General features: G+C 43.7%; 2 protein-coding genes across 2 annotated transcripts in view; both read left to right on the forward strand.

Annotated features, from left to right (window-relative positions):
- EPB41L5 (erythrocyte membrane protein band 4.1 like 5) overlaps positions 1 to 8,648 on the forward strand; it is an 83,465-nt gene extending 74,817 nt beyond the window's left edge. The window contains exon 26 of the mRNA XM_028742844.2: positions 8,498 to 8,648. Coding sequence (XP_028598677.2) covers positions 8,498 to 8,537 — 40 coding nt within the window. The 3' untranslated portion in view covers positions 8,538 to 8,648. The remainder of the gene's footprint in view (positions 1 to 8,497) is intronic.
- An 8,496-nt stretch (positions 8,649 to 17,144) lies between these two features.
- Positions 17,145 to 22,170, forward strand: part of RALB (RAS like proto-oncogene B) — a 28,766-nt gene continuing 23,740 nt past the window's right edge. The window contains exon 1 of the mRNA XM_028742891.2: positions 17,145 to 17,302. The gene's annotated coding sequence lies outside the window, so the exon portion shown is untranslated. The remainder of the gene's footprint in view (positions 17,303 to 22,170) is intronic.

The raw sequence follows: 22,170 nt of genomic DNA on the forward strand, positions 1-22,170 counted from the left end.
ATGTGGCCCTCCAGACCTCTCTATTTGACTCTCAGGAATCTCCTAGACCATGCCCTTCACCAGTCCTGCTCTAAGTTCACCTCAAGTGCTGTTGCCTGGCTGAAATGCATCCTTCAACCATAACAATGTCTCTTGCTTGCATGGATGGAGAGATTTGTGTGGGTGTGTAGATGTGTAGAAACTTTCGACTTCTACATAGCTGGAATGTAGCCTACTCTACAAAGGGAAGAGTCACATCTGGTGCTATACCCCCATTTGCCTCTGGGGGTGCCCTACATGCCCTACAAGCAGCCCCCAGGTGGCTATCCATGAGGGAATACTGAAAAAGATATCCACCTCTGCTCTAAGCATTAGACCAACCAGTGAGGTAGCTGGAAAGCCTATACAATCAGATTTAACCTCTTACCTGCTTCACTGTTCTGTCCTGCATTGTTTCTGTGTGTCAAAGGTATGTGGCATTTCAAAAATACAGTTCAGCTAAGAAATTATATGCCCTTTAATGTTGCACTGCATACCCAAGTGCCACCTGAGTTTGAAATTCCAGTTACCTTGGAAGCCCATGAGCAAAGGAAAGTTGTGAAAGAACCCTAGTTATTTCAAGAAAGCATGCTCTTCCTGGCCCACTGACTTCTACACAAGTGAGCACCAACCGCCAGTGTGAGATAGCGGGCAGCCTTTTAAGTTTGGAAGGAGTTGCATGTCCATTTAGCTATTAATAATCACCAAATGGTCTTGGGCAAGTGCTGTTTCTCAGCTTCACAGGCTTATTTAGATAACTGGAAAGCATGCTATACCACTATACAGTTCTACAGAATCTATTACAAAGCATAGGCTACGATCCTGGCAGATTTAAAAGCAGACAACTGTTCTGCATTAGTTAACAGAAAGTGTCAGTCACAGTTTGCAAGTCTACTCTTATGGCACTTTATTTTTGTACTCCTGGCTGTGATGGTTTCAGATTTCCTTCCGATTAATAGGATGTCACTGCCTGTTTCCCAACAGAGAGGCAAGCAGGACACAAAACGCCTGTTTCAAAACCAACAGTGTTGCTCCTCCGCTCTCCTCTCCTTTTCATTAAGGGGAAGAAGGGTGGCTGTAGGCAGTTTGTTAAAAGGGTCTGGCCTGTTCCCTCCTAATGTCCCAGTAACATAAACTAAAACCCAGTGAATGCCCTATGGCCCTGTAGTACAACCCTGAAGCTTTTCCCTCTCCCTCTCCCTCTCCCTCTCCCTCTCCCTCTCCCCATGCCAGGGCTCAGCTGTGGAGCAAAAGATGGCAACAACAGAGAAGGGAGTGCATTCCCTCACCAATAAACAACTGTAAGCAGCTGCCACGTAAGTAGGATTGGGGAGGAGGAGCAGATATTGACAGCCAGGAGTTGTGCCTCCTTAGTTAGAAACTGAGCACTGCCTATTCCTTGCAGCCATAAAAGACAAGTCCCAGATGGGTGAACTTGAAACCCATCCTTACAAAGATATGCAAACGGAGAGAGGGCTGGAAATGAAGCGGGGCGGGGGTGGGAATTGGAGGACGCCACAGTTTCCATCCCATCTCCCCCCCCCCTTCCTCACACCCCATATAATAAACACAACAAGCTGGAGGGAACAGGAAGAACAGAGCTCTTTATAAGAGAAATAAAAGTTGCACGCAGCTCTCTCCCCGCCTCCAATTCTTTCTTTTCTCCCTTTAGCTACCTCCTCAAAAACGAGCTGAGGGAGAGGCAGGAAGCCCCACAGACTGAAAGGAGGACATAGGAGACAAGCATTCCTCTCCACAAACCAATATTATTAGACACACACACCGGGGTTGGAGTGAAGGTGGGGAGGGGAGCTCCCTCCCCAGCTGTTAAAAAGGAACAGTCCAGCACCACACAACAATGCATTTTTTTAAAACTTCGAGGAGCTGCAGTATCAAACCAAAGTATCACTAGCTGTAGTCATGTATAAATAAGCGCAGGCGAGGAAGCCCGACCAAGCTCTGCCCCCCACCCCGCCCGCCCCGCGCCCTTTCCTCTGCCCCTAAGGTACCAACATGCTCCGCTCCTGCCCCTTTTGCTGGCAAGGCCCGCAGCCCCCCCCCCTCACAAGACACCCCCTCATCCTTCGCACGCTTTTCCCGTTATAGCTTACGGTACTTGCCCGCGCTCGCCTTGGGCGTTCAGGAAGGCGCGTGCCCGTCAGGGGGCGCGCTCCCGCGAGCAACTGTTGGCCCGAGGTCAGGAGGAAAGGCCGCCTCAGCCGCCTCCTTCGGGCCCCTCAGCAGCTTGTGCGGGAAGGAACCGAGGCGGAGAGATACTCACGCTCAAGTTGACTTAGCGCGGATTTATGTTGCGATGTTCAATTCGCTCTCTCTTTCTTTTACACACAGAGAGATAATTCGGAGCATGAAATTTAAAGGGAGGGAAGGAAAGCACACTTCGTGGGGAATATCATGTGCCATTAATAGGACTGACTGACGAGAGAGCCTGCTTTAGGGTCGCGTTTCTCGACCCACCTTGCGCCATCAGCCCAGACTGCTCAGGGTGTCTAAACTTTAAAGGAGGGTTGGCTCCTTTAAAACACACGGGGGCGGGCAATAAGTTTCCTTTTCTGGGAAGAAAGTGCAATGGGGGCAAGTGTGTGTCCTGTTGAACTTCTGAGTACATAGTGTAGGTGACATAGTTGGAGACTTAATTGGGGCTGGGTGGGACGCGGGTGGCGCTGTGGGTTAAACCACAGAGCCTAGGACTTGTCAATCAGAAGGTCGGCGGTTCGAATCCCTGCGACGGGGTGAGCTCCCGTTGCTCGGTCCCTGCTCCTGCCAACCTAGCAGTTCGAAAGCACGTCAAAGTGCAAGTAGATAAATAGGTACCGCTCCAGCGGCAAGGTAAACGGCGTTTCCGTGTGCTGCCCTGGTTTGCCAGAAGCGGCTTAGTCATGCTGGCCACATGACCCGGAAGCTGTACGCCGGCTCCCTCAGCCAATAAAGCGAGATGGGCGCCCAACCCCAGAGTCGGTCACGACTGGACCTAATGGTCAGGGGTCCCTTTACCTTTACCTTTACCTTTACCTTGTTTGTTTTCAAAAAAGACATTTTTATTGTATTGTATCCTGCCTTCCTGCCAGAGAAAGGAGCAAACTAGGAGCAAATTGCTAGGAGCAAACTAGCAATTCATATACTGTCATAAGGTGTGGGGGGGGGGGGACCTAAACCTAAGAAATTAATGAATGTCGGAATCTAGCTAATATTTAGGATAGGAAGGGAAAATGCAAGCTGTATAACTGTGCCAGATAAGGAGGCTCATGCAAACCATCCTGGCCAGGCTAGTTAAACGCATAGCCTTAAAGAAGAGTCCTGGGCCGTTAAGGGCCATTGGCCATGCAAAAGAGCTGCCCTCCCCACCCCAGCTCAGAGGAGTTGGCAGAGCAGGAGAATTGGCAGGTTACCAAAGTGATGGAGGGCTGACAGAGAAAAGTGTCTTTACAGGAGGCTTGGGATTTTGGCAAGAGGTGTGCTGGGAAGGAGGAGGAGAACAAAGGTCAGAACTATCTTGGGTGCTGACTGGAGAGGCTGTAACCCAGAGACTGAGGAGCATGGTTGGCTGATCTGGACTCAAGCTGGCTGAAGCTGTGGGAGAAGCAAAGAGAGAGACTCTCTGGAGATGTAATGCTGTGGGTTTTCTTTCTCTGTGTGTAGATTGAGGTTTATATAGGTGTAAAATAAACCATCTATCTCAAAACACTACAGCCTCTGCCATGCCCTGAATTCACAATGGAAACACGACCCTGGGTGAGTGTTTTGCTACTGCTCAGCAGAGATTGGAGTGGCATGTAACAATACAATTACAGTGGTACCTCGAGTTACAGACGCTTCAGGTTACAGACTCCGCTAACCCAGAAATAGTACCTTGGGTTAAGAACTTTGCTTCAGGATGAGAACAGAAATCACGCAGCGGCAGCGCGGCGGCAGTGGGAGGCCCCATTAGCTAAAGCGGTACCTCAGATTAAGAACAGTTTCAGGTTAAGAACGGACCTCTGGAACGAATTAAGTTCTTAACCCGAGGTACCACTGTATAATCCCTTAAAACAGAGGTTTTCAACCCTTTTGAGTCCACAGCTCCCTTAACAAACTACATTCTTTCTGCGGCACCCCTGTGGGGCTCAGGAGCCCATTTACTGTATGTCACCCCTTGCCTGCAGAGCTGGCAGCCTCTCACCCTTTTTGGAACACCCTTGTGGAGTCTTCCCACAACCTCCTCTCCTCTCCCCTCTCCTTGAGAGTCCTCTGGGCAGCTGCTACTGCCACCCCTGGTCTCTGAGCTGCCCAGTCCCAGAGAGAGGTGCCTCCCAGAGGCACCATTAGCTTCTGGAGCTCATAGCCAGGGTTGCAGCAATAAACAGCTGTGCAAGCCTTTGGGAGGCAGAGAAACAAGAGGGCATCAGAGGAGGGAGGGAAGGAAGGAAGGAAAGAGGGACAGAGGCCAGTGTTGCCCATGGCACCCTGACCATCATTCAAGGCACCCCAGGGTGCCACAGCACACTGGTTGAAAATTACTGCCTTAAAAGATCAATCATAAAAGCAAAGACAAACAAAACATAGCACAAGCAGCAAGGGAATAGTCAAATGCATTCCAAAATAAGAAAACTACGGTAAGTGATATGAGATTTTACTTCCCAGGTTGTATGCAAATGCATAATTTTAAAAGACATATCCTTACAAAATATGTTTCCTACAGGTGAAAGTGGGATGATGCAGATCTCCCAATCAGCACCCCTCTTTTAAAAAAAATATTCAGTTTTTGAAGGTGGGGTAGCTATTGTCAGTTTCCAATAGCAGTTTCCAATGTGTGGAAGATTAGTCCTATAATTAGCTGGGAAAGGATGAGGATCAGAAAACAAGCAAGAAAAGGAAAAAGAGGGACAACTTACACATTTATAATCAGGGTGTGCTGTAGCCTGACAGTAAGCGCTGATGGTTAACAGCTTCCAGGCTGAGATCTAAAGAACAAAGGGCATCGAAAGCGGGAAGACAGCAAAGTACAAGGTTCTGGAGACTGTGGAGCAATCAGTAGCCAGCTTGCTAAGAAATGACTCCTGTAAGGAAAGTGTTAGCAGCTGTTAGGCTCCTTACTGCAGTCTCTCTACCTAATTGCTGTAGGGAGGCATCTTTTCCTTAGCCATTTAAGGTTTTCACAGTGGTCATTATATTGACTCCACTGTTAGAGGCAGTAAGTCTCTGAATACCAATATGAGCAGAAGAGTCCCACACATGAGTCTTGCTTGTTTGACTCCCTATAGGATCTTCTTCACATCAAAAACAGACCTTTCCAAACTTTTATTTTACACACAATTTATTTGTCAAGTTCTGTCTTCAATCCAGATTTTAGCTGGGAAAGCTTTTCCTTTTTCTTAAACCCACTTCTCACCCTTCCAGCACTCTATTCATTTCCATGTCCAAAGTGATTTCTTATGCCCTTGCTAGAGTTCCCAACTGGATTATATTGGGGGGGGCACCTGCCCTGGAAGTGGAAGAGGGGGGAAACACCAGAACAGGAGTGGGAACTGTACCCTACGTATGTGGGGCAGGGAAGAAGGCGAGGAACAGAGAACAGAACCTTCCCCAAGTCATTCTCTTGAGTTGGGTAGGCAGAAATGAGATCCAAATTCAGACCTTTGTGACTCATCATTGAGCCTACATTGTACCAGAGGTTTTTCTTGTAAAGACTTCTTTCCCTCCAGGCCTTCCCTGATCCATAATACTGAACACTGTTTTTATTTGTTTGAATTAATTGAAATTCTGTTTTTATTGGTTTTTACATGCTGTTATACTGTACTGTGATTTTACCAGGTTAGTGTTGTATTCTTGTTTTAATTATATTGTTTATTATTTTTACATTTTATAGCATGTAGAGTTGTGTGTTATTTTTAACCATCAAGCCATTTATAAATTACTGTAAATGAACACATGAATAAAAGTTCACATTAATTGATCCTGAAGCAAATACTGTACTGGACCTAGAAGGTATATTTCAACTAAAAGAGAACTTTTCAAACCCTAGCAATCCTAGGTCAGCTATACCCAGCCCAGTGGATTTTGTCCTCCTTCAAGGCAGGAACTTGACAATTTAAGGCAGTTTATTGAGGTCTTTGCTGTAGTGATCAGGTGCTGACGCTTTCCCTGCAGAGAAAGCATTTGACTGCTTGGGAATTTTCTGTATCACACTCTCTCTCAGCATTCATGCTATCTCTGGACTTAACATAATGGATTTAGTTACGGTATTTCCATCCAGTTCTAAAACTGTCACCATGGAATCTATTTTGGATCTTATTAAGTTGGCTAGGGACATTAGCCAGGGCTGCCAATCATTTCTTCTGATTCCAGATCTTCTAGTACGTGCAATCTGGCAGACAGCAGATACTAAAGGAGTTAAGATTGGGGAGATTCAAACCCTGGCGTACATGAATGGAAAACACTCACATTCACACTGAGAAGAAACTTGAAAAATTTCCTTCCAATAGCACTCCCTCATTCCTTACATTATTTTTTTTTAAAGATATTTATTAGAATTTTCAAAAAATAATAATTATAACATTAAAACAACAAAAAACAAAAAAGACCAAAAAATACATGCAAAAAAAACATACAATCACAAGTATAATTTCATTCCCTTATGTTCATAGGACTTACTTTCCCGACCTCCTCATACCTCCCCTTTCTGCATTCCAATCTCTACAATTCTCTTCAGCAAATCCCTCACCTAATTTCTATTTAAATTTTAACCTTTCTTTTCTTATTTGCATATTCATTACAGCTAACAACCACTTAATTTCTAAATCAACATCATTTTAACATTCAGCAATTTTACAATATTTCTTAAGATAGTCCTTAAATTTCTTCCAATCTTCTTCCGCCGTCTCTTTTCCCTGGTCTCGGATTCTGCCGGTCATCTCTGCCAGTCCCATATAATCTATAATTTTCATCTGCCATTCTTCCACGGTGGGTAGTTTTTCTGTCTTCCAATACTTTGCGATGAGTATTCTTGCTGCTGTTGTATCCCTCATTCCTTACAAAGGACCACCCCGGAATGCCCCCCAATCTTGATTGTTTCAAGAGGTGGTCCCCTATTGCTTAAAGGGGTGACAGCAATAAAGCCCCTCCATGACAGTTGAGTAACGGCAAGTGGCTGGATTTCAACCCATATGTTCAAGTTCCTGTTGTATGCTAATGATGCATTTTTGTTGCTTTCATATCTTTAAATATCTCTGCCAGCCCTGATTAAATGCAATATGAGATGCTGAGAATCTCACTGGCTGTAAAATAAATTGGGATACATCTGTTGCTTCTCTGATTAGCAATTCCAGTTTTATTTTGCGTTTGTGTGAAAAGGTGTTTAACATTTCAAATGACTATATAAAACACTTACAAAGGAAAGGTCCCAAGGTTGTTAATCATATAGTACATTTCCATATGAGAACAGTTTTGGAAAATATCTATCTGTACTTGCCCTGAGTTTATAGAGTGAAATTGGTATCTTGAAAATGAATGGGTCATTTATATTCTTAGAGATCTCCCTGCCCATGTCCCTCAATTTTATTTTAAGAAAATTGATGTTCTGTTTCATAAATCCTTATGGGGACCTGAAAGAACACTACACATTCATTTTAAAATATACAATTCCCAGTGGAACCTGGAAGCTCTTGCCTTCATACCTATCAAGTACCATAGTGCTTTTTAATGCTTTTCTTCTATCTGATGGGGGTGACTGAATGGGCAAAGATAGAAATTTGTCACAATTAACTCCTTTGGAAGAGCTGGCATTACTTAATCTGAATTTCCCTAAGACCCCAAACCTAATGGCTTCTTTGGTTGGCCTGGAAATCAATTAATATTTCCTTAGACGCAGCCCCTTTCCCCACATGGATCTGAAATTGGCCTATCACATGCAACATTAAATCCTTATTTAAAATCAACAATGTTTTAACACTCACAAGGACTTTGCTTCTCCCCCAGACCTGACTGTGCTTCCACATGTGGGAGGAAACAAGCCAGAAATAAGCTAGTCATGACATGTGAATCTAGGCTTATGATCTGTTTCCGCCAAACAAACCATGAGTAATTTAGTAAGAACAAATCTTGGGTTCCCTTTGTTGTTTGTTTGGAGAGAAGAAAACCACAAACCCTGGTTCACATGTTAGGACAAGCCAAACTCTGGCTTGCTTCCTGGTTGTACAGTCAGGCTTCTAGGAAGAGTAAAGTGCTCATGATCATTAAACCACAGCCTATGGTTTAATGTTGTTGCGTGCAGTCCGGCAACTCTTGAAAAACTCAAGAGATTTGTATTTGAAGCATGTCAGTTGTATAGGCTCGATTGGTATCTCTGCTGATTGGATCATATAATGTTAAGAGCTGCTTCAAGCAGAATTGAATTTGCCTCCTAATATGCTATGACAATATTTACAATTGCAGTGTTGCTTGGTTTCTGAATCATATCCTGAAGTCCCGTACCCATTTTTTTCAGGTGTGGTCTGAAAACATTCAGGAAAACCTGGTCCATATGAACCATAGATGTCCTAGGTCTGGGAAGCAGTGGCTCTGCAGATGTTGTTGGACTCTAACACCAAACCCTCCAAGTGCCCCTGTTTTCCAGGGATGTCCCTGATTTAGAGATGCCGTCCCAGTTTCTGATTTGATCTTGGAATGTTCCACTTTTCCTTAGAATGTCCCTATTTTCATTGGAGAAGTGTTGGAGGGTATGTAACACTCTTCATCCCTGGCCATTGGCCATGCTGGCTGTGACTGATGGCAGCTGGAGTCCAAGTTCTGGAGGGACACAGGTTCCCTGAAGGGCAATTTAGGCGCTTTCTAAATATGAACTTTCAGTTCTTTCATATTGAAGAGGATAGTATTTCAGCTTTGGCAGTCCCTTTGCTTTTCTCATATTGAACAATTCTTAAGAAGACAGGTTGTAACTCAGTGGAAAAGAAGTTGCAACAAATGTGAGGTTTCTGATACCTACAATTTAATTTAGCAGAAATATGTTTGCTTTTGAATTATGGTGCTGGAGGAGACTTTTGAGAGTCCCATGGACTGCAAGAGTCCATTCTATCCATTCTGAAGGAAATCAGCCCTGAGTGCTCACTGGAAGGACAGATCCTGAAGCTGAGGCTCCAATACTTTGGCCACCTCATGAGAAGAGAAGACTCCCTGGAAAAGACCCTGATGTTGGGAAAGATGGAGGGCACAAGGAGAAGGAGATGACAGAGGACGAGATGGTTGGACAGTGTTCTTGAAGCTACCAGCATGAGTTTGACCAAACTGCGGGAGGCAGTGGAAGACAGAAGTGCCTGGTGTGCTCTGGTCCATGAGGTCATGAAGAGTTGGACACGACTAAACAACAACAACATGTTTAAGCACAGAGGCCTATGCATGTTCTGTCTATCCCACACCCTTTCCCCCTTTCCCATTCTTTCTCTCTATTCTGTTTTTTTCATTATCCTACTCTTGAAAATGCATTCCACTTAATTTTCCCATTTTAAAACAAAGGGAAGTTTATAATGAAGGCTGATTTCCATTATTTGGATTGCTCTGAAATTTAGCAAGTAAACTAACTTCAGTTGTTTACATGTTATAAATCTAATTCTCTCAAACAAGGCTGAGTGGTTTCAGATTTACTTGAATTTCTGAGTGGATTTACTTAGACCCACCCACTCACCCTTTAAAAAAGGTATTGTTGTTGCTTCTACCGGAATGCTGTGAGAAGCATCTCTCAGCTCTGCAAGGATTATCTTGTAGCTGTGGCCTTAGAGCTCTGAGTAATTGAATTTCAGCTCTGAAGTAAAATGAATGTGGAAGACTAAAATGAGATCGCTGCATGAAATTATTTAATCTGTGAGCAATCAAGACAAACTAATCCATTAATCACTCTTGTGTTTACATGCTTCTATAGATGCAATAACTACAAACAGAAACACTACTGACACCATGTGGGGCTGAAATTAAAGCAGATTACAATCAGCAACAACAACATAGGAGGCTGTTTTAAAAAAGGAATAAATAATTACTGCCACCTAATTTTTTGTTTTTATTATGGCACAGATATATATCATTCATATCTATTAGTTCCAATGGCTGTGAATGGCTCCTTACCCTTTTTCTCACTAGAACAGTGTCTCTCAAATATTATACTGAAGCAAAATATACAACACTAGAATTTTACAATTGAAATGCACTTATCTATCTTACTTCTTGATGTTAGGAATCACATTCTCCCCTTAACCTGCTATAAATCTTGTTCCAAACAATTGCTCCTGGCAGTATACCTACAACAAGCATTTTATGACCACACTGGGGGCAATATTGACCCAGTGTTTATGAATCTCTGTGCTGCCTTCAAACATTATTCTAGACTAGTGAGGCACTTAGCAGAAAAGGTGCACCCAATCAGGCTCACTCACATTTAGATCATTTAGATCGGGGTGGAGAACCCAAGGCATCCCAATGTTCTGAACTACAATTCCCATCATCCCTGACCATTGGCCATACAGGATGGAGTTGATGGAAGTTGGATTCCAACAACACCTGGAGGGTTCCAGGCTCCTCACCCCTGAGTTAGCTCCCACTCCTGGTCCTGTGGACAAAGGTTTCTACAAGAAGCACCTTCAATAGCACCATTACTAGAAGCTCACTGATCATGTAAGGAGACCTTCTCTTAATGGTTTCGTATCTGAAGCCTCATAGTAACTCAGATGACCTCATTGATTAACACTGAATTTGAGGGTAGGGTTTGTGCTCTTTCCTCACTGTCCTATTATCCCAGCTGATTAGGGGAGTGGGGGTGAGTTCATGGAAAGCAGCTGTTTTATTGAAATTATGTTTTTCTGTGCTAGAAGATACAGATGTTCAGTTCTTTCATCTTCTAAAACCAGTGCCTTAATCTCAGGATTCTTGCAGGCTTTAGCGGGCTTCATGCACACTATTATGTTCAAGGACATCCAATTCATAGGCTCACATAGAGAAGAAATATTTGGGGCCAGTTTGTGGGGCCCAGAAGATGGAGTAAGTTTGCAAGAGGGGCCTGATTTTTAAAAGCTTGAGAATCACTGTGCATATGATAATCAGAACAAACCAGGGACAACTTGCAAGTGACAATGAGCAGCTGATGCTATCAAGGACAAAAATCATAGCACTTGTGCTACAGTTTTGATGATGCTTTCTCTAGTTTATGAAATATCTGAAACCTGTATTTTCAACTTCCAGCAGAGGGCCTGCAAGCTCCCTGCTTTCAATTCGTCCAGCAACACACAGCATGTCCAGTTGTCACATTACCTGGTAGCAGTATGCTGTTGTTAACCATACGGAGGCTGGGATGGAGGAGCTAAAATTGGCAAAAACAACACTGCCTACATGGGCTGCCATACACCTGGATTTTCCCAGACATCTAGTCGATTTCCACCTGGGCACTGCTTGCCGCTGCAGTAATCCATATATGTCCAGGTAATTCTAGATGGATGGCAATCCATTAAACTCTGGGATTAGATTCCTAATTTTTATTTAGGCTTATAATACCTCACAAGTGTGTACAAACCTATTAAATGAAGTTCAGAACATTCCTGTGTTACTCAAAAAAGAAGAATATTATTCTATTCCTGGCAAAAACACTCCAGGAGGGTGTAAGGTTCAGGAGGGTGCGCCACCTAGAGAGAGTCCTGAGTGCCAAAGAGATGCCTCAAGGGCAACATGTGGCCCACAGGCCTCTGATTTCACACCCCTGGTCTAAATATTTGTATATCTGAAATACACAGTGGCTAATGATATATAACTGGAGAAGGAACTGGCAAACCACTCCAGTATTTTGCCAAGAAAACTCCGTGGACATAAAAAAGGAGAAGCTTTGAGAAGAAAGTGAGAGTTTCCAAGGCATGCTCTGGTTCATGGGGTCACGGAGAGTCGAACATGGCTAACACGACTAAACAACAAACAAGAATGATACATACATTTTGAACTGCAGTGAGATGTGCCTCTATACGCTGAAAAGGCATGAGTGAGGTGGCCGCAGGCCTGCTTTGGATCAGCCAGCCACCCTGCCACACTCATGCACAGGTTAAATGTTTGGTAACCAGGAAAGGGGCCGTGCACGTGTACATCAGGGTGCACTCAAGTGAACAAGCATACCCCACAGTGCTGGGTTAAACCCTGTGGAGGCCCCTAGGCAGTCAAAATCTTGGCCTCCCCCTTGCAAATTATCTCAAAGCTTTTACTCAGTTACTTATGAATATTCTACTAGGATCTGGAGTCAGTGGGAACGTGCGACACAGAAAGCTCACAGAAAGCTTCTTATCTGGATGTTTCTCGTGTGCACACTCCAGTGCAATAACACTGAACTCAGAAAGATTTATTGTAATTTTCTTTCAAGATCAACTCAATAATATTTTGAACTGTTGTCGCAGGGCCCCTAGAAGGCATGGGGCCCAAAGGCTGGTGCCTACTCTGCCTATTTGGTAATCCAGCACTGATACCCCGCCCCCATTTATTGCCCTACTTTCCGCTGAACCCTGTGTAATATAACAATTACGAGTGGCTAATTCCAATAATCACTTTCTAGTCCCCAGTTCCCCATCATGAAGCAGAAATGCTTCTGTCACCCTTTTTCAGAAAAATGTCCACTTTTCTTTGCAACAAATTCCTTGAAATGTTGCCTAGAAGGCTCTGATAATGAGGAAGCAGCTTTTGTCCAGTTTATTTCCTTCCTAATCCACTCATGTCTATGTTCCATGAAGGAAACGAGCCTGCGCTGGGCAATTATTTTGGAGAAGAAAACACAGAAACAGCTCTTTGCTCCACTGAGCCCTGTGCCAGGGAGTCCTAAAGAGGTCAGACCTTGACTCAGAGAGGAAGTTTGCTGCAGGCAGATAGATTGGCGGAACAGAAGAGAGCTTGATGGGATGGGGTATGCTGCAAAGGAACTTCCTGACTCTTGCTCCCCCCCCCCCACTAACTAAAAGTTTTATGCTATTTCTAGCTGTTCCAAAATCCAATGACAGAAGAAACAAATCACCACAGTGGGAGGAATCTTTAATCACAGCACCCTTACCCAGCAGATGCCGGTAAGCTGATCTGTATGGAGTGGGAGGTCAATGCTATTCGGTGGTTCTGAACGCCAATTCAAGACATGCTGAGATGCTTTCCTTGCCTTGACATTGCCCATCACAGTGTTATATCTGCTTGTATGTCACAATTGTAAAAAATCTATCTACAGTGGTGCCTTGCAAGACGAAATTAATCCGTTCCGCGAGTCTCTTCGTCTTGCGGTTTTTTCATCTTGCGAAGCACGGCTATTAGCGGCTTAGCGGCTATTAGCGGCTTAGCGGCTATTAACGGCTTAGTGGCTTAGTGGCTTTAAGAAAAAGGAAACAAACTCGCAAGAACTCGCAAGACGTTTCGTCTTGCGAAGCAAGCCCATAGAGAAATTCGTCTTGCGGAACGACTCAAAAAACGGAAAACCCTTTCATCTAGCGAGTTTTTTGTCTTGCAAGGCATTTGCCTTGCGGGGCACCATTGTATCTATCATCTATTTATCTATCTATACCACATAAAACATTAAGCATTATGCTACACCTGCTACTTCAGATGAACATGACAGTGGGCAAAATTGGAACCGGGGTTATCCAGTGTCCAAGGTAATAGATCTGTGCTGCAGTAAGAGCGTTCAAAAGTGCCCACCCTTTTATGTAGGTAGTCAGGTACATATATTAGCAGTATTCAGCTTCAAAGTTCTTTGGGGAACTTATCATGCTACTCAGGTGCAAGTTATTTTGATCACAGTTAATGCTCCCAGGCAACAGGGATTTCTGTCACGTTATAAAATTCTGGGTATTACTGTGCAGTAGGAGGTAAAAATAATTTGCCAGAATGCGAACAAACTCCAATAAGCATAAACTAAACCTAAAAAAAATAAAAATCATCCCCCTCTCATTGTGCTTAATTCTCCACAGTTCACAGTATGTTTTAAATGGCTTTCAGGAAGCTTGAGGCCACAATGCTAGAGTCTGCTGAATCAGCATCAGAAACTGGAGTGAGTGGTTGCTGGGAAGAAGTGATGGATTTGGGGTAGCAGAATAGCAAGTTACTTAAATGAATCCTGGAGATGGGGACTTGAATCAACTGGAGAAATCTGTGGCCTTTTAGATCTCACTGAACTCCAACTCCCCGCACGCCTGACCATTGGCCATGCTGGCTGGAGCTGATGGGAGTCCATCAACATCTGGGAGGGCACCACACTGGTGATTCCTGCGCATATGTTTAAAATATTACTGATCAAATTGTGGGAATTAGACTTTAGTTCCCATTTGCACAGTATGCAGAAGACAGCCCTGGGTTGTTTGACTCTTTAATTAGTTCTCTTTTTCCCTCCTATAAAAACCACGCAAGACACTCTCTTTTAAAGTTAAAGAATAAATAACTTTTCCTTAGTGTACATGCAGTTCCTGCTTAAATATACTATGCAGGTAGGTGATGAGTATTCTGTAAACCACCCTGAGACCTGTGGGTATAGGGCGGTATATAAAATCAATCAATCAATCAATCAATCAATCAATCAATCAATCAATCAATCCCAGGCTTCTAAAAACCAGTAAAAAGAGTTAAGGGAAAAGATCTGCTATAAAAATCCTACTCCTACATATGGTTCTCCATTTTTAACCCCATATGGTTAAAAATCCTACTCTCCACAACTTGAGCAGTCTCGTCCCACACATGAAATTTTACTTTTCACTGTTTGGGGGCCACTAAAATGATGATTGGGACGCGGGTGGCGCTGTGGGTAAAAGCCTCAGCGCCTAGGGCTTGCCGATCGAAAGGTCGGCGGTTCGAATCCCCGCGGCGGGGTGCGCTCCCGTTGCTCGGTCCCAGCGCCTGCCAACCTAGCAGTTCGAAAGCACCCCCGGGTGCAAGTAGATAAATAGGGACCGCTTTCTAGCGGGAAGGTAAACGGCGTTTCCGTGTGCGGCTCTGGCTCGCCAGAGCAGCGATGTCACGCTGGCCACGTGACCTGGAAGTGTCTCCGGACAGCGCTGGCCCCCGGCCTATAGAGTGAGATGGGCGCACAACCCCAGAGTCTGGCAAGACTGGCCCATACGGGCAGGGGTACCTTTACCTTTACCTTAAAATGATGATTACCTATTCATTATCGTGATAAGAGTCCTCTTCCTACAGGAGCAGACCCGCAATGTGCAAAATAGCTTCCCTTCCCAGTGATGTGGCCTCTCCAGCAGACATGAGCTGCAGAGCTAACTAATGTTTGCTGTCTGTGTGTGGGATTTGTCATTTTCCATGGTTATTCTGGTCTATATTCAGTGCTTTGGAACTCTTCTGCACAATAAATGGCTGATTCAGCATGCCCAATGGGTGGTGAGGTGAGTCATACTCATGCAATTTAAGTCAATATCCCCAGCTGTAAGAGATGCAGTGTACTTTGGCCATGGCAAGAAAACAACAGTCATTGCTGAGGTAACCGGAGCGAGAGGAAGCAGAACTCAGAGCTCCACCAGATAACCTGTTTATGGAGCATTCATCCTGATTTGCTTGCACAAAGCTTACATGGTGGTTAGAATATGGTCTGTCTTTATTGGGCATGTGTTTTGAGTTGTTTACAGTGTGGATATATGACAATGGACATTTGCCTGCATCCATTCTGATTCACTTGTGAGGTGTTCACATGTCTTCCCAGTAATATTTATCTCACATTTTTCAGTCCATGACACCGACACTTCCCAAAATGCAAAAAGTCTGTTTTCAGGGGGGGTTTTGTTAGAGTGAATTTGTTCCTCTAGAGCAGGGGTGGCCAACTCCCAAGAGACGGCGGTCTACTCACAGAGTTAAAAACTGGCAGTGATCTACCCCTGTTTTTTGGGGTTCAGGTCAAAGTTGTTGAGCTTTTCTTAGGGAAGAGGAAAGCCCGTTCTTTAGGGGTTCAGTTCAAAGTTGTTGATGAGCTTCTTTTTATGGGCTGCAGGGCTAAAATGTCTAGGGGAGCCAAATTCCTTGGGCTTCTTTGGGGGGAGCCAGTGATCTACCACAGACGTCTAATGATCTACCTGTTGGACGTGCCTGCTCCAGAGCAGCTTTTCTCAACCTTGGGTTCCTAGATGTTGTTGGACTACAACTCCCATCGTGGCCAATGGTCAGGGATTATGGAAACTGTAGTTCAAGAACATCTGGGGACCCAAGGATGGGAAAGGCAGAGAGAGAGAGAGAGAGGGAGAGGGACCAAAGGCAGTCTCAGGCATCCCTTCAGCATGCCTATACAGAGCTCCCCTCCCTCTGGCTACCAGCTGCCCCTGCTGAGGAAGGAAGGGGAAGAGCAAGCAGCACTCAGGCATGGCCAGTGCTCAGGTTTTATGGGAATGGTAGTCCAACATCTGGATGGTACTAAGTTGGAGAAAGCTGCTCTAGAAACATAGCTGGGATTTGGGGTGCCCATTGATCAAGCTGCATCAACAGCAGTAACCAAGCGTGATGCTGTTTATGCTGTCTTCTCACCCACCCACCCATGGGTGTTGAGGTTGTTAATCTCCATGCACAGCTAACGCTGAAGCCACTTTCTGTTAAAGCCCCACTTTGAATGGCCAGAAAAGCCTTGGTAAATGGCTCCCCAAAAGGCACACCAGATCATTTGACTCTGAACAGTTGAGGATGGGGCGGGCAGGGGGAGCTTTTGCTTTCAGTTCAGTGGAACAAATTGCATCTCCCCGTTTTGTATTCTTAAGCATGTTCACATACTCAGCAGCTTTTTATTGGAGTCTTTCTCCTATAATCATAATTATCCGGCTTTCTGGGAAAGAGGAAGTCAACACACGGTCCAAAGGTTTCAGCAACAAAAGCACAACTCTTTGGGGCAGTCACGTGCACTTACGGACTTCCCTGATCTTTAAAATTACTTCCAAATTATTGCCTCCAACAAATGTTGAATGACCTCTCTCCTATTTTTATGGCAGATGGAACAATGTGGAGAATGTTTATGATAAGATCCACTCCCTGATTCTCAAACACTAACCTTTCGTTATCTCTGCTAGTTTCCTTTAAAAACAAACAACAACCCCCCCCCCACACACCCAGGGTGCATGATGTCATATCCTGAGCCCTCCCCATTCCCTGCCTGTCTTTGAAACTCTTACAGAAAGCTAGACACACTAAACAAGTGGACTGCTCTGTTCTGAACATAAGACAATTTATGTGTGGCTTTTGCCTGTTTCATTCAGTCCTGAAGAATTTGATTCAAGGAATCTGAATTCACCGCAGTTCAAAGGAAGGAAGAATCCCAAGCACGGTGAGTACAGCCAATGTAGTATGCTTTGAGTCATAAGGAGGGAGTTTAGAAATTCAAATGTGTGTTGCAAACGTGGAATATTGTCTCTATTGCAAACTCAAGAAGGTTGTTTGGTATGCTGAAAACATCAGCTTTAATTAAAAAAACCACATGTATAGTTCTAAATCTTGGATCCCTTAAGATGTGTTCAGTGCTCTCTCTGTCTCTGTCTCTCACAGTCTCTGTCTCTCTGGGTTGTTGTTGTTTGCAGGGGGAATCCTCGTTGAAAATATCTAGCAAAGTAGACTAGAAGTCAGAAATTTTCACTCAGAAAAGCTTTAGCACATATTGGGGGGGGGGGGAGGGAGAGAGATGAACACAACCTTATCAAGTTTTAAGATTGTGCAATATGGCTTTGACACAAATTAAAAAAAAATCCTCACAAATATCCACAATGTAATTCAGCTTCAGCACCTAGATTTTGAGACTAACAATGACAGCATTCTAAAAAGCCTGTTACACATTTGGTTGCAAGTATTTTAAAAATTAGTTGGTTCAGTAATATGGCACATTTTTCATTTTGTAGGATCAATGAAACCACTAATGCCCAGGACCCAACATTCCCATCTGTGTACTAGACTTTCTTTCATTAGTGCAGTAAACACAGTGGGTTTGATCAAATCTAATTGTGATTGCATCTCAAAGAAATCAGCCTGAAATGTTAATCATGGCTTAGATTCCATTAATTCCAAAAGGAACTTACAATGCAATCCTAGGCATATTAAATCAGAAGGAAATCCCACTATGTTATATAGGACTTACTCCCATGTAAGCATTGTGGTCTTAGTGCATCTAACTATTTTAAAAATTAGTGCATCTAACTATTGCTGCAATCCTATTCCCATTTATCTGAGGGTAAGCCCCATGGAACTCAATGTGACTTATGTGTGAAAAGATATGTACAGGATTGCATGATTTCTCTGGATCTATCTCTATGTATGTATTGGCTCAATGCTTCAGTTCTGTGCACACTTATATGGGAGTAAATTCCGTTGAACATTGTGGAATTTACTTCCAAGTAACCATGGACAGGATTGTTCTACTTAGGAGTAAGGATGGAGGATAAATTTCATTCAGTTCATATTTAAAGCTGAATGTATCAAATCTGCACTTTTTGAAACAAAATGTGAACCAAAACACAGCTGTCCTCCTAAAAATTGCACTTATCTGAATTTTGCAATGTAGTTCTCTATCCGGTGTTTCCAAAATTGCATCTGTTAGGAGAAATTGTGTATAAAAATGAAGGCATTGGTGAAAATAGCATACAAAAAATTCATTATGATAGGGGAAACTGCTTGCAAAAATGTGTACATTGGTCAATAAAATGTAAATAAAATGTGTTTATTAGGAGAAAATTACAGAAATATGCTGCTGAATTTTCATGAGAATTTTTTAAAATTGCAAATTGCTGCAAAGTACGGAGAGCTGAATTTAGACTGCTTGCTTGCTCAACAGGAATCTGCTTACCCAACAGAATTTCTGGTTTCTCCCCCCCCCCCCACCTCCTCCCCATGCCCACCCAAACCTGGAGGGTCCCCCAAACCTCTGGAGCAAATTTTGAAGGGACACACAGGGGTGTAAGGGAAGGAAAAGCCCCATTCTGTGAGCAGAAATCCTCTCATGCTACATTGGACTTCACCTCCTGAAATGAATGGGATGTACATTCCAATGATGGTGCTAAATATCTCCTAGTTTCATTGTACAGCTCCAGCCAAAGGAACTGTGCCAGATGATTTAGTGTGCTGTCTGGTTCTCAGAATCATTAGTGGAGTTTCCTATCAGCAGTTGTGTCAACACACTGCTCTTCCTGCTGATTCAGGAACAAACCGTTTCATGCTAAGTGATGAGGATTCCAATGAGAACATGACTCTGTACTAAAGTGCTCTGATGGGCACCTCTTCTCGCAGAACATCTTTCGTGGAACTGATAAGTCAACTAAGCTTACCAGAGCGAAACAAAACACATTATTCAAAATGGTTTTCTGTCAGTCTTAACTCATCTTTAAAGTGCAGAGGCTGAGCAAATGCATCAGTTGTGAATTGTTGACATGGCTTAGCACAAGGACAAAAACAGTTCTGGTTTGGGGAGCTGTGTGGACTGAGGGTGGGTATAATATTATACTCTAATCTAAGAATAACTAGGTAGCTGCCAGGTTGTATGTGTGGCACATTCTAAGGACAGAATTCAACAGACTTAAGTGGGGGGGGGGTGCTGTCATGGCAGGACTTTGGGGCAGAAGGCCATGACCCCACCCAGCCAGGATGAGCAGAATGGTCCCCAAATGCTGCAGGACTGGCTGGCCGTAGAAGTGTAGATTTAGAAGGTACCTCAAGGGTCATCTAGGCCAACCTCCTGCAATGCAGGAATCACAGCTAAAGAATACCCAATAGATGGCCATCCAACCTCTGTTTAAAAACCTCCAAGGAAGGAGAGTCTACCACCTCCCAAGGTGGTTCATTCCACTATAAAATAGCTCTTAACCACCAGGACATTCTTTTCCCCAATGTTTAGTCAGAATCTCCATTCTTGTTACTTGAATCCATTGGTTTGGGTCCTGGAACAGCAGAAAATAGGCTTGCTCCATCTTCCATGTGACAGCCATTCAGATAGCTGAAGATGGCTATCATATCAACTTTCTGTCATCCCTTATCCAGGCTCAACATACCCAATTCCCTCAACCGTTCTTTGCAAGTCCTGGTTTCCAGACCCTTTGTCATCCTTTGCACATCCTTTGTCAATATCCTTCTCAAATTGTGGTGCCCAGAACTGGACTCAGTATTCCAGGCGGGGTTTGACCAAGGTGGAATGGAAAATGCAGAAAGTAATGCAGAAAGAAACCACCACCACTGTAAGTCCATAGTGTGAAATTACCCAACTGCACCCCTGTGGGGATAGACTAGTGCAGGGGTAGGCAACCTAAGGACTGGGGGCCGGATGCGGCCCATTCGCCTTCTCAATCTGGCCCGTGGACGGTCTGGGAATCGGCGTGTTTTTACATGAGTAGTAGTAGTAGTAGTAAGAAGAAGAAGAAGAAGAAGAAGAAGAAGAAGAAGAAGAAGAAGAAGAAGAAGAAGAAGAAGAATTGATTTGTACCCCGCCCATCTGGCTGGGTTTCCCCAGCCACTCTGGGCGGCTTCCAACAAAGATTAAAAATACATTAAAAGTAGAATGTGTCCTTTTATTTAAAATGCATCTCTGGGTTATTTGTGGGGCATTGGAATTTGTTCATCCCCCCCCCCCCAAAAAAAACATAGTCTGGCCCACCACATGGTCTGAGGGACGGTGGACTGGCCCATGGCTGAAAAAGGTTGCTAACCCCTGGGCTAGTGTGACTGAATGCTGCCCCATAGGAAAAGCAATACAAAGAAAATGGCAAACTAGTACACTGGGGAGAATGATAGATTGGATCTTTTTGTTTGGTGTGTCGTTTTTCTTTGTGGAAGGGTTTTTGGAGGGGTATAGTGAACCCTTTGGAGGGGTATAGTGAAATGCTGCACCTGCATTTATAATGTTGCAGTTTTACCTCCCCAGTGAGAACAAGGAACTATTTTTAGGGTAGCAAATAGATTGTTGTGCTTGGACTAGGTAGCCTACTGCAAATAAAGGCGTTTCTGGCACAGTGCATAAAAAGTCAAATACAAGGGAAGGGTGGAGAGAATTTGCTTTTCTGATAGCACATCATACAGTAAGCGATTTTGCTTTCTTCCTGTCACCCTTGGAAAGAACTTGCCTTTCCTGGAAAGAACTCATCAATCTGTTTTACTCATCCAGTATCTTCCTTTTTAAAAAAAAACAAAAAACACTTATGTTGCAGAAACAAGCACTCTTTTCTGTTTTTAAATAACTTTCTCCACTCACGACTTATGAAATATTAAATATGTTGCATGACTTATAAGTAGGATAGCAAGCACTCCTTAAGGAGAACCCTACCTTGTTGCTGAGCCCCCAGATCTTGCAAAGGAAAGCAGTCTCTTGTCCTTTAAATAGTTGTGTGTGGGTTTTGGTAGGTGAAAATGCTACACTTCCTGCAATCCCTCCCACCCATGAGACCTCTGTCTTTGAATAATACTGTGATTATGATTTAATAGATAGAAGATGGGGTGCAGCAGAACGGGAGAGACAACAACTCCCTGGAAAAAGGGGTGGGAAGTCAATAAAAATAAGAGAAAAGATCCCGGGCTGGGGTAGGGAGAGAACTCTGTATTTGAGTGTGATTGCTCTTTAAATCCAAGGGTGTAGGTGCAAATGTCACTTAATGCAGATTAGTTACTCTTTAACACAATTTGAGCACCCTTCTGTTCATGCAGATGGGATTTCTCCAGAGCAGAGCATTCACATGAGTTTCTTTTCTCCACTCTACAAAATTAGCTTTCATCAGCTGGAATGTTCCCATTTTCCCATGCTTCCTTGACACTGCGATGCTTCATGCGCATTATTAATTTGCATTGCTAGGACGAAAGTCATCTGTACAGTTTGGAGCATTTATGCCTTAACAATGGTAAAATAACAAGCTGATTCTTTGATACCCGATGTATCTCTGTCATTCCCTAAGGAAGGGATTCTTAGGATACTGCATGCTGATTCATGGATTTAACACTGCCCTTATGTTGATCTGAGACAGATTTCTTTCCTCAGTAGGCACCCAGTTTTGCCCACAAATAGAGGAGGAAAATTCCAGCTTTTCTGTTATATAATATATGCTCTTTAAAATATTTACACAGCCAGCCACAGTGGAGTCTTCCAGGGAATAGCAGGCCTAAAACTGTATCTACCTATCTATCTAAGTACAAATACTCTGTTAGGAACAAAGAAGGTAATCATTCATTCTG

Source organism: Podarcis muralis, chromosome 1, assembly GCF_964188315.1.
Source record: "Podarcis muralis chromosome 1, rPodMur119.hap1.1, whole genome shotgun sequence".
NCBI classification, from domain to species: Eukaryota; Metazoa; Chordata; class Lepidosauria; order Squamata; family Lacertidae; genus Podarcis; species Podarcis muralis.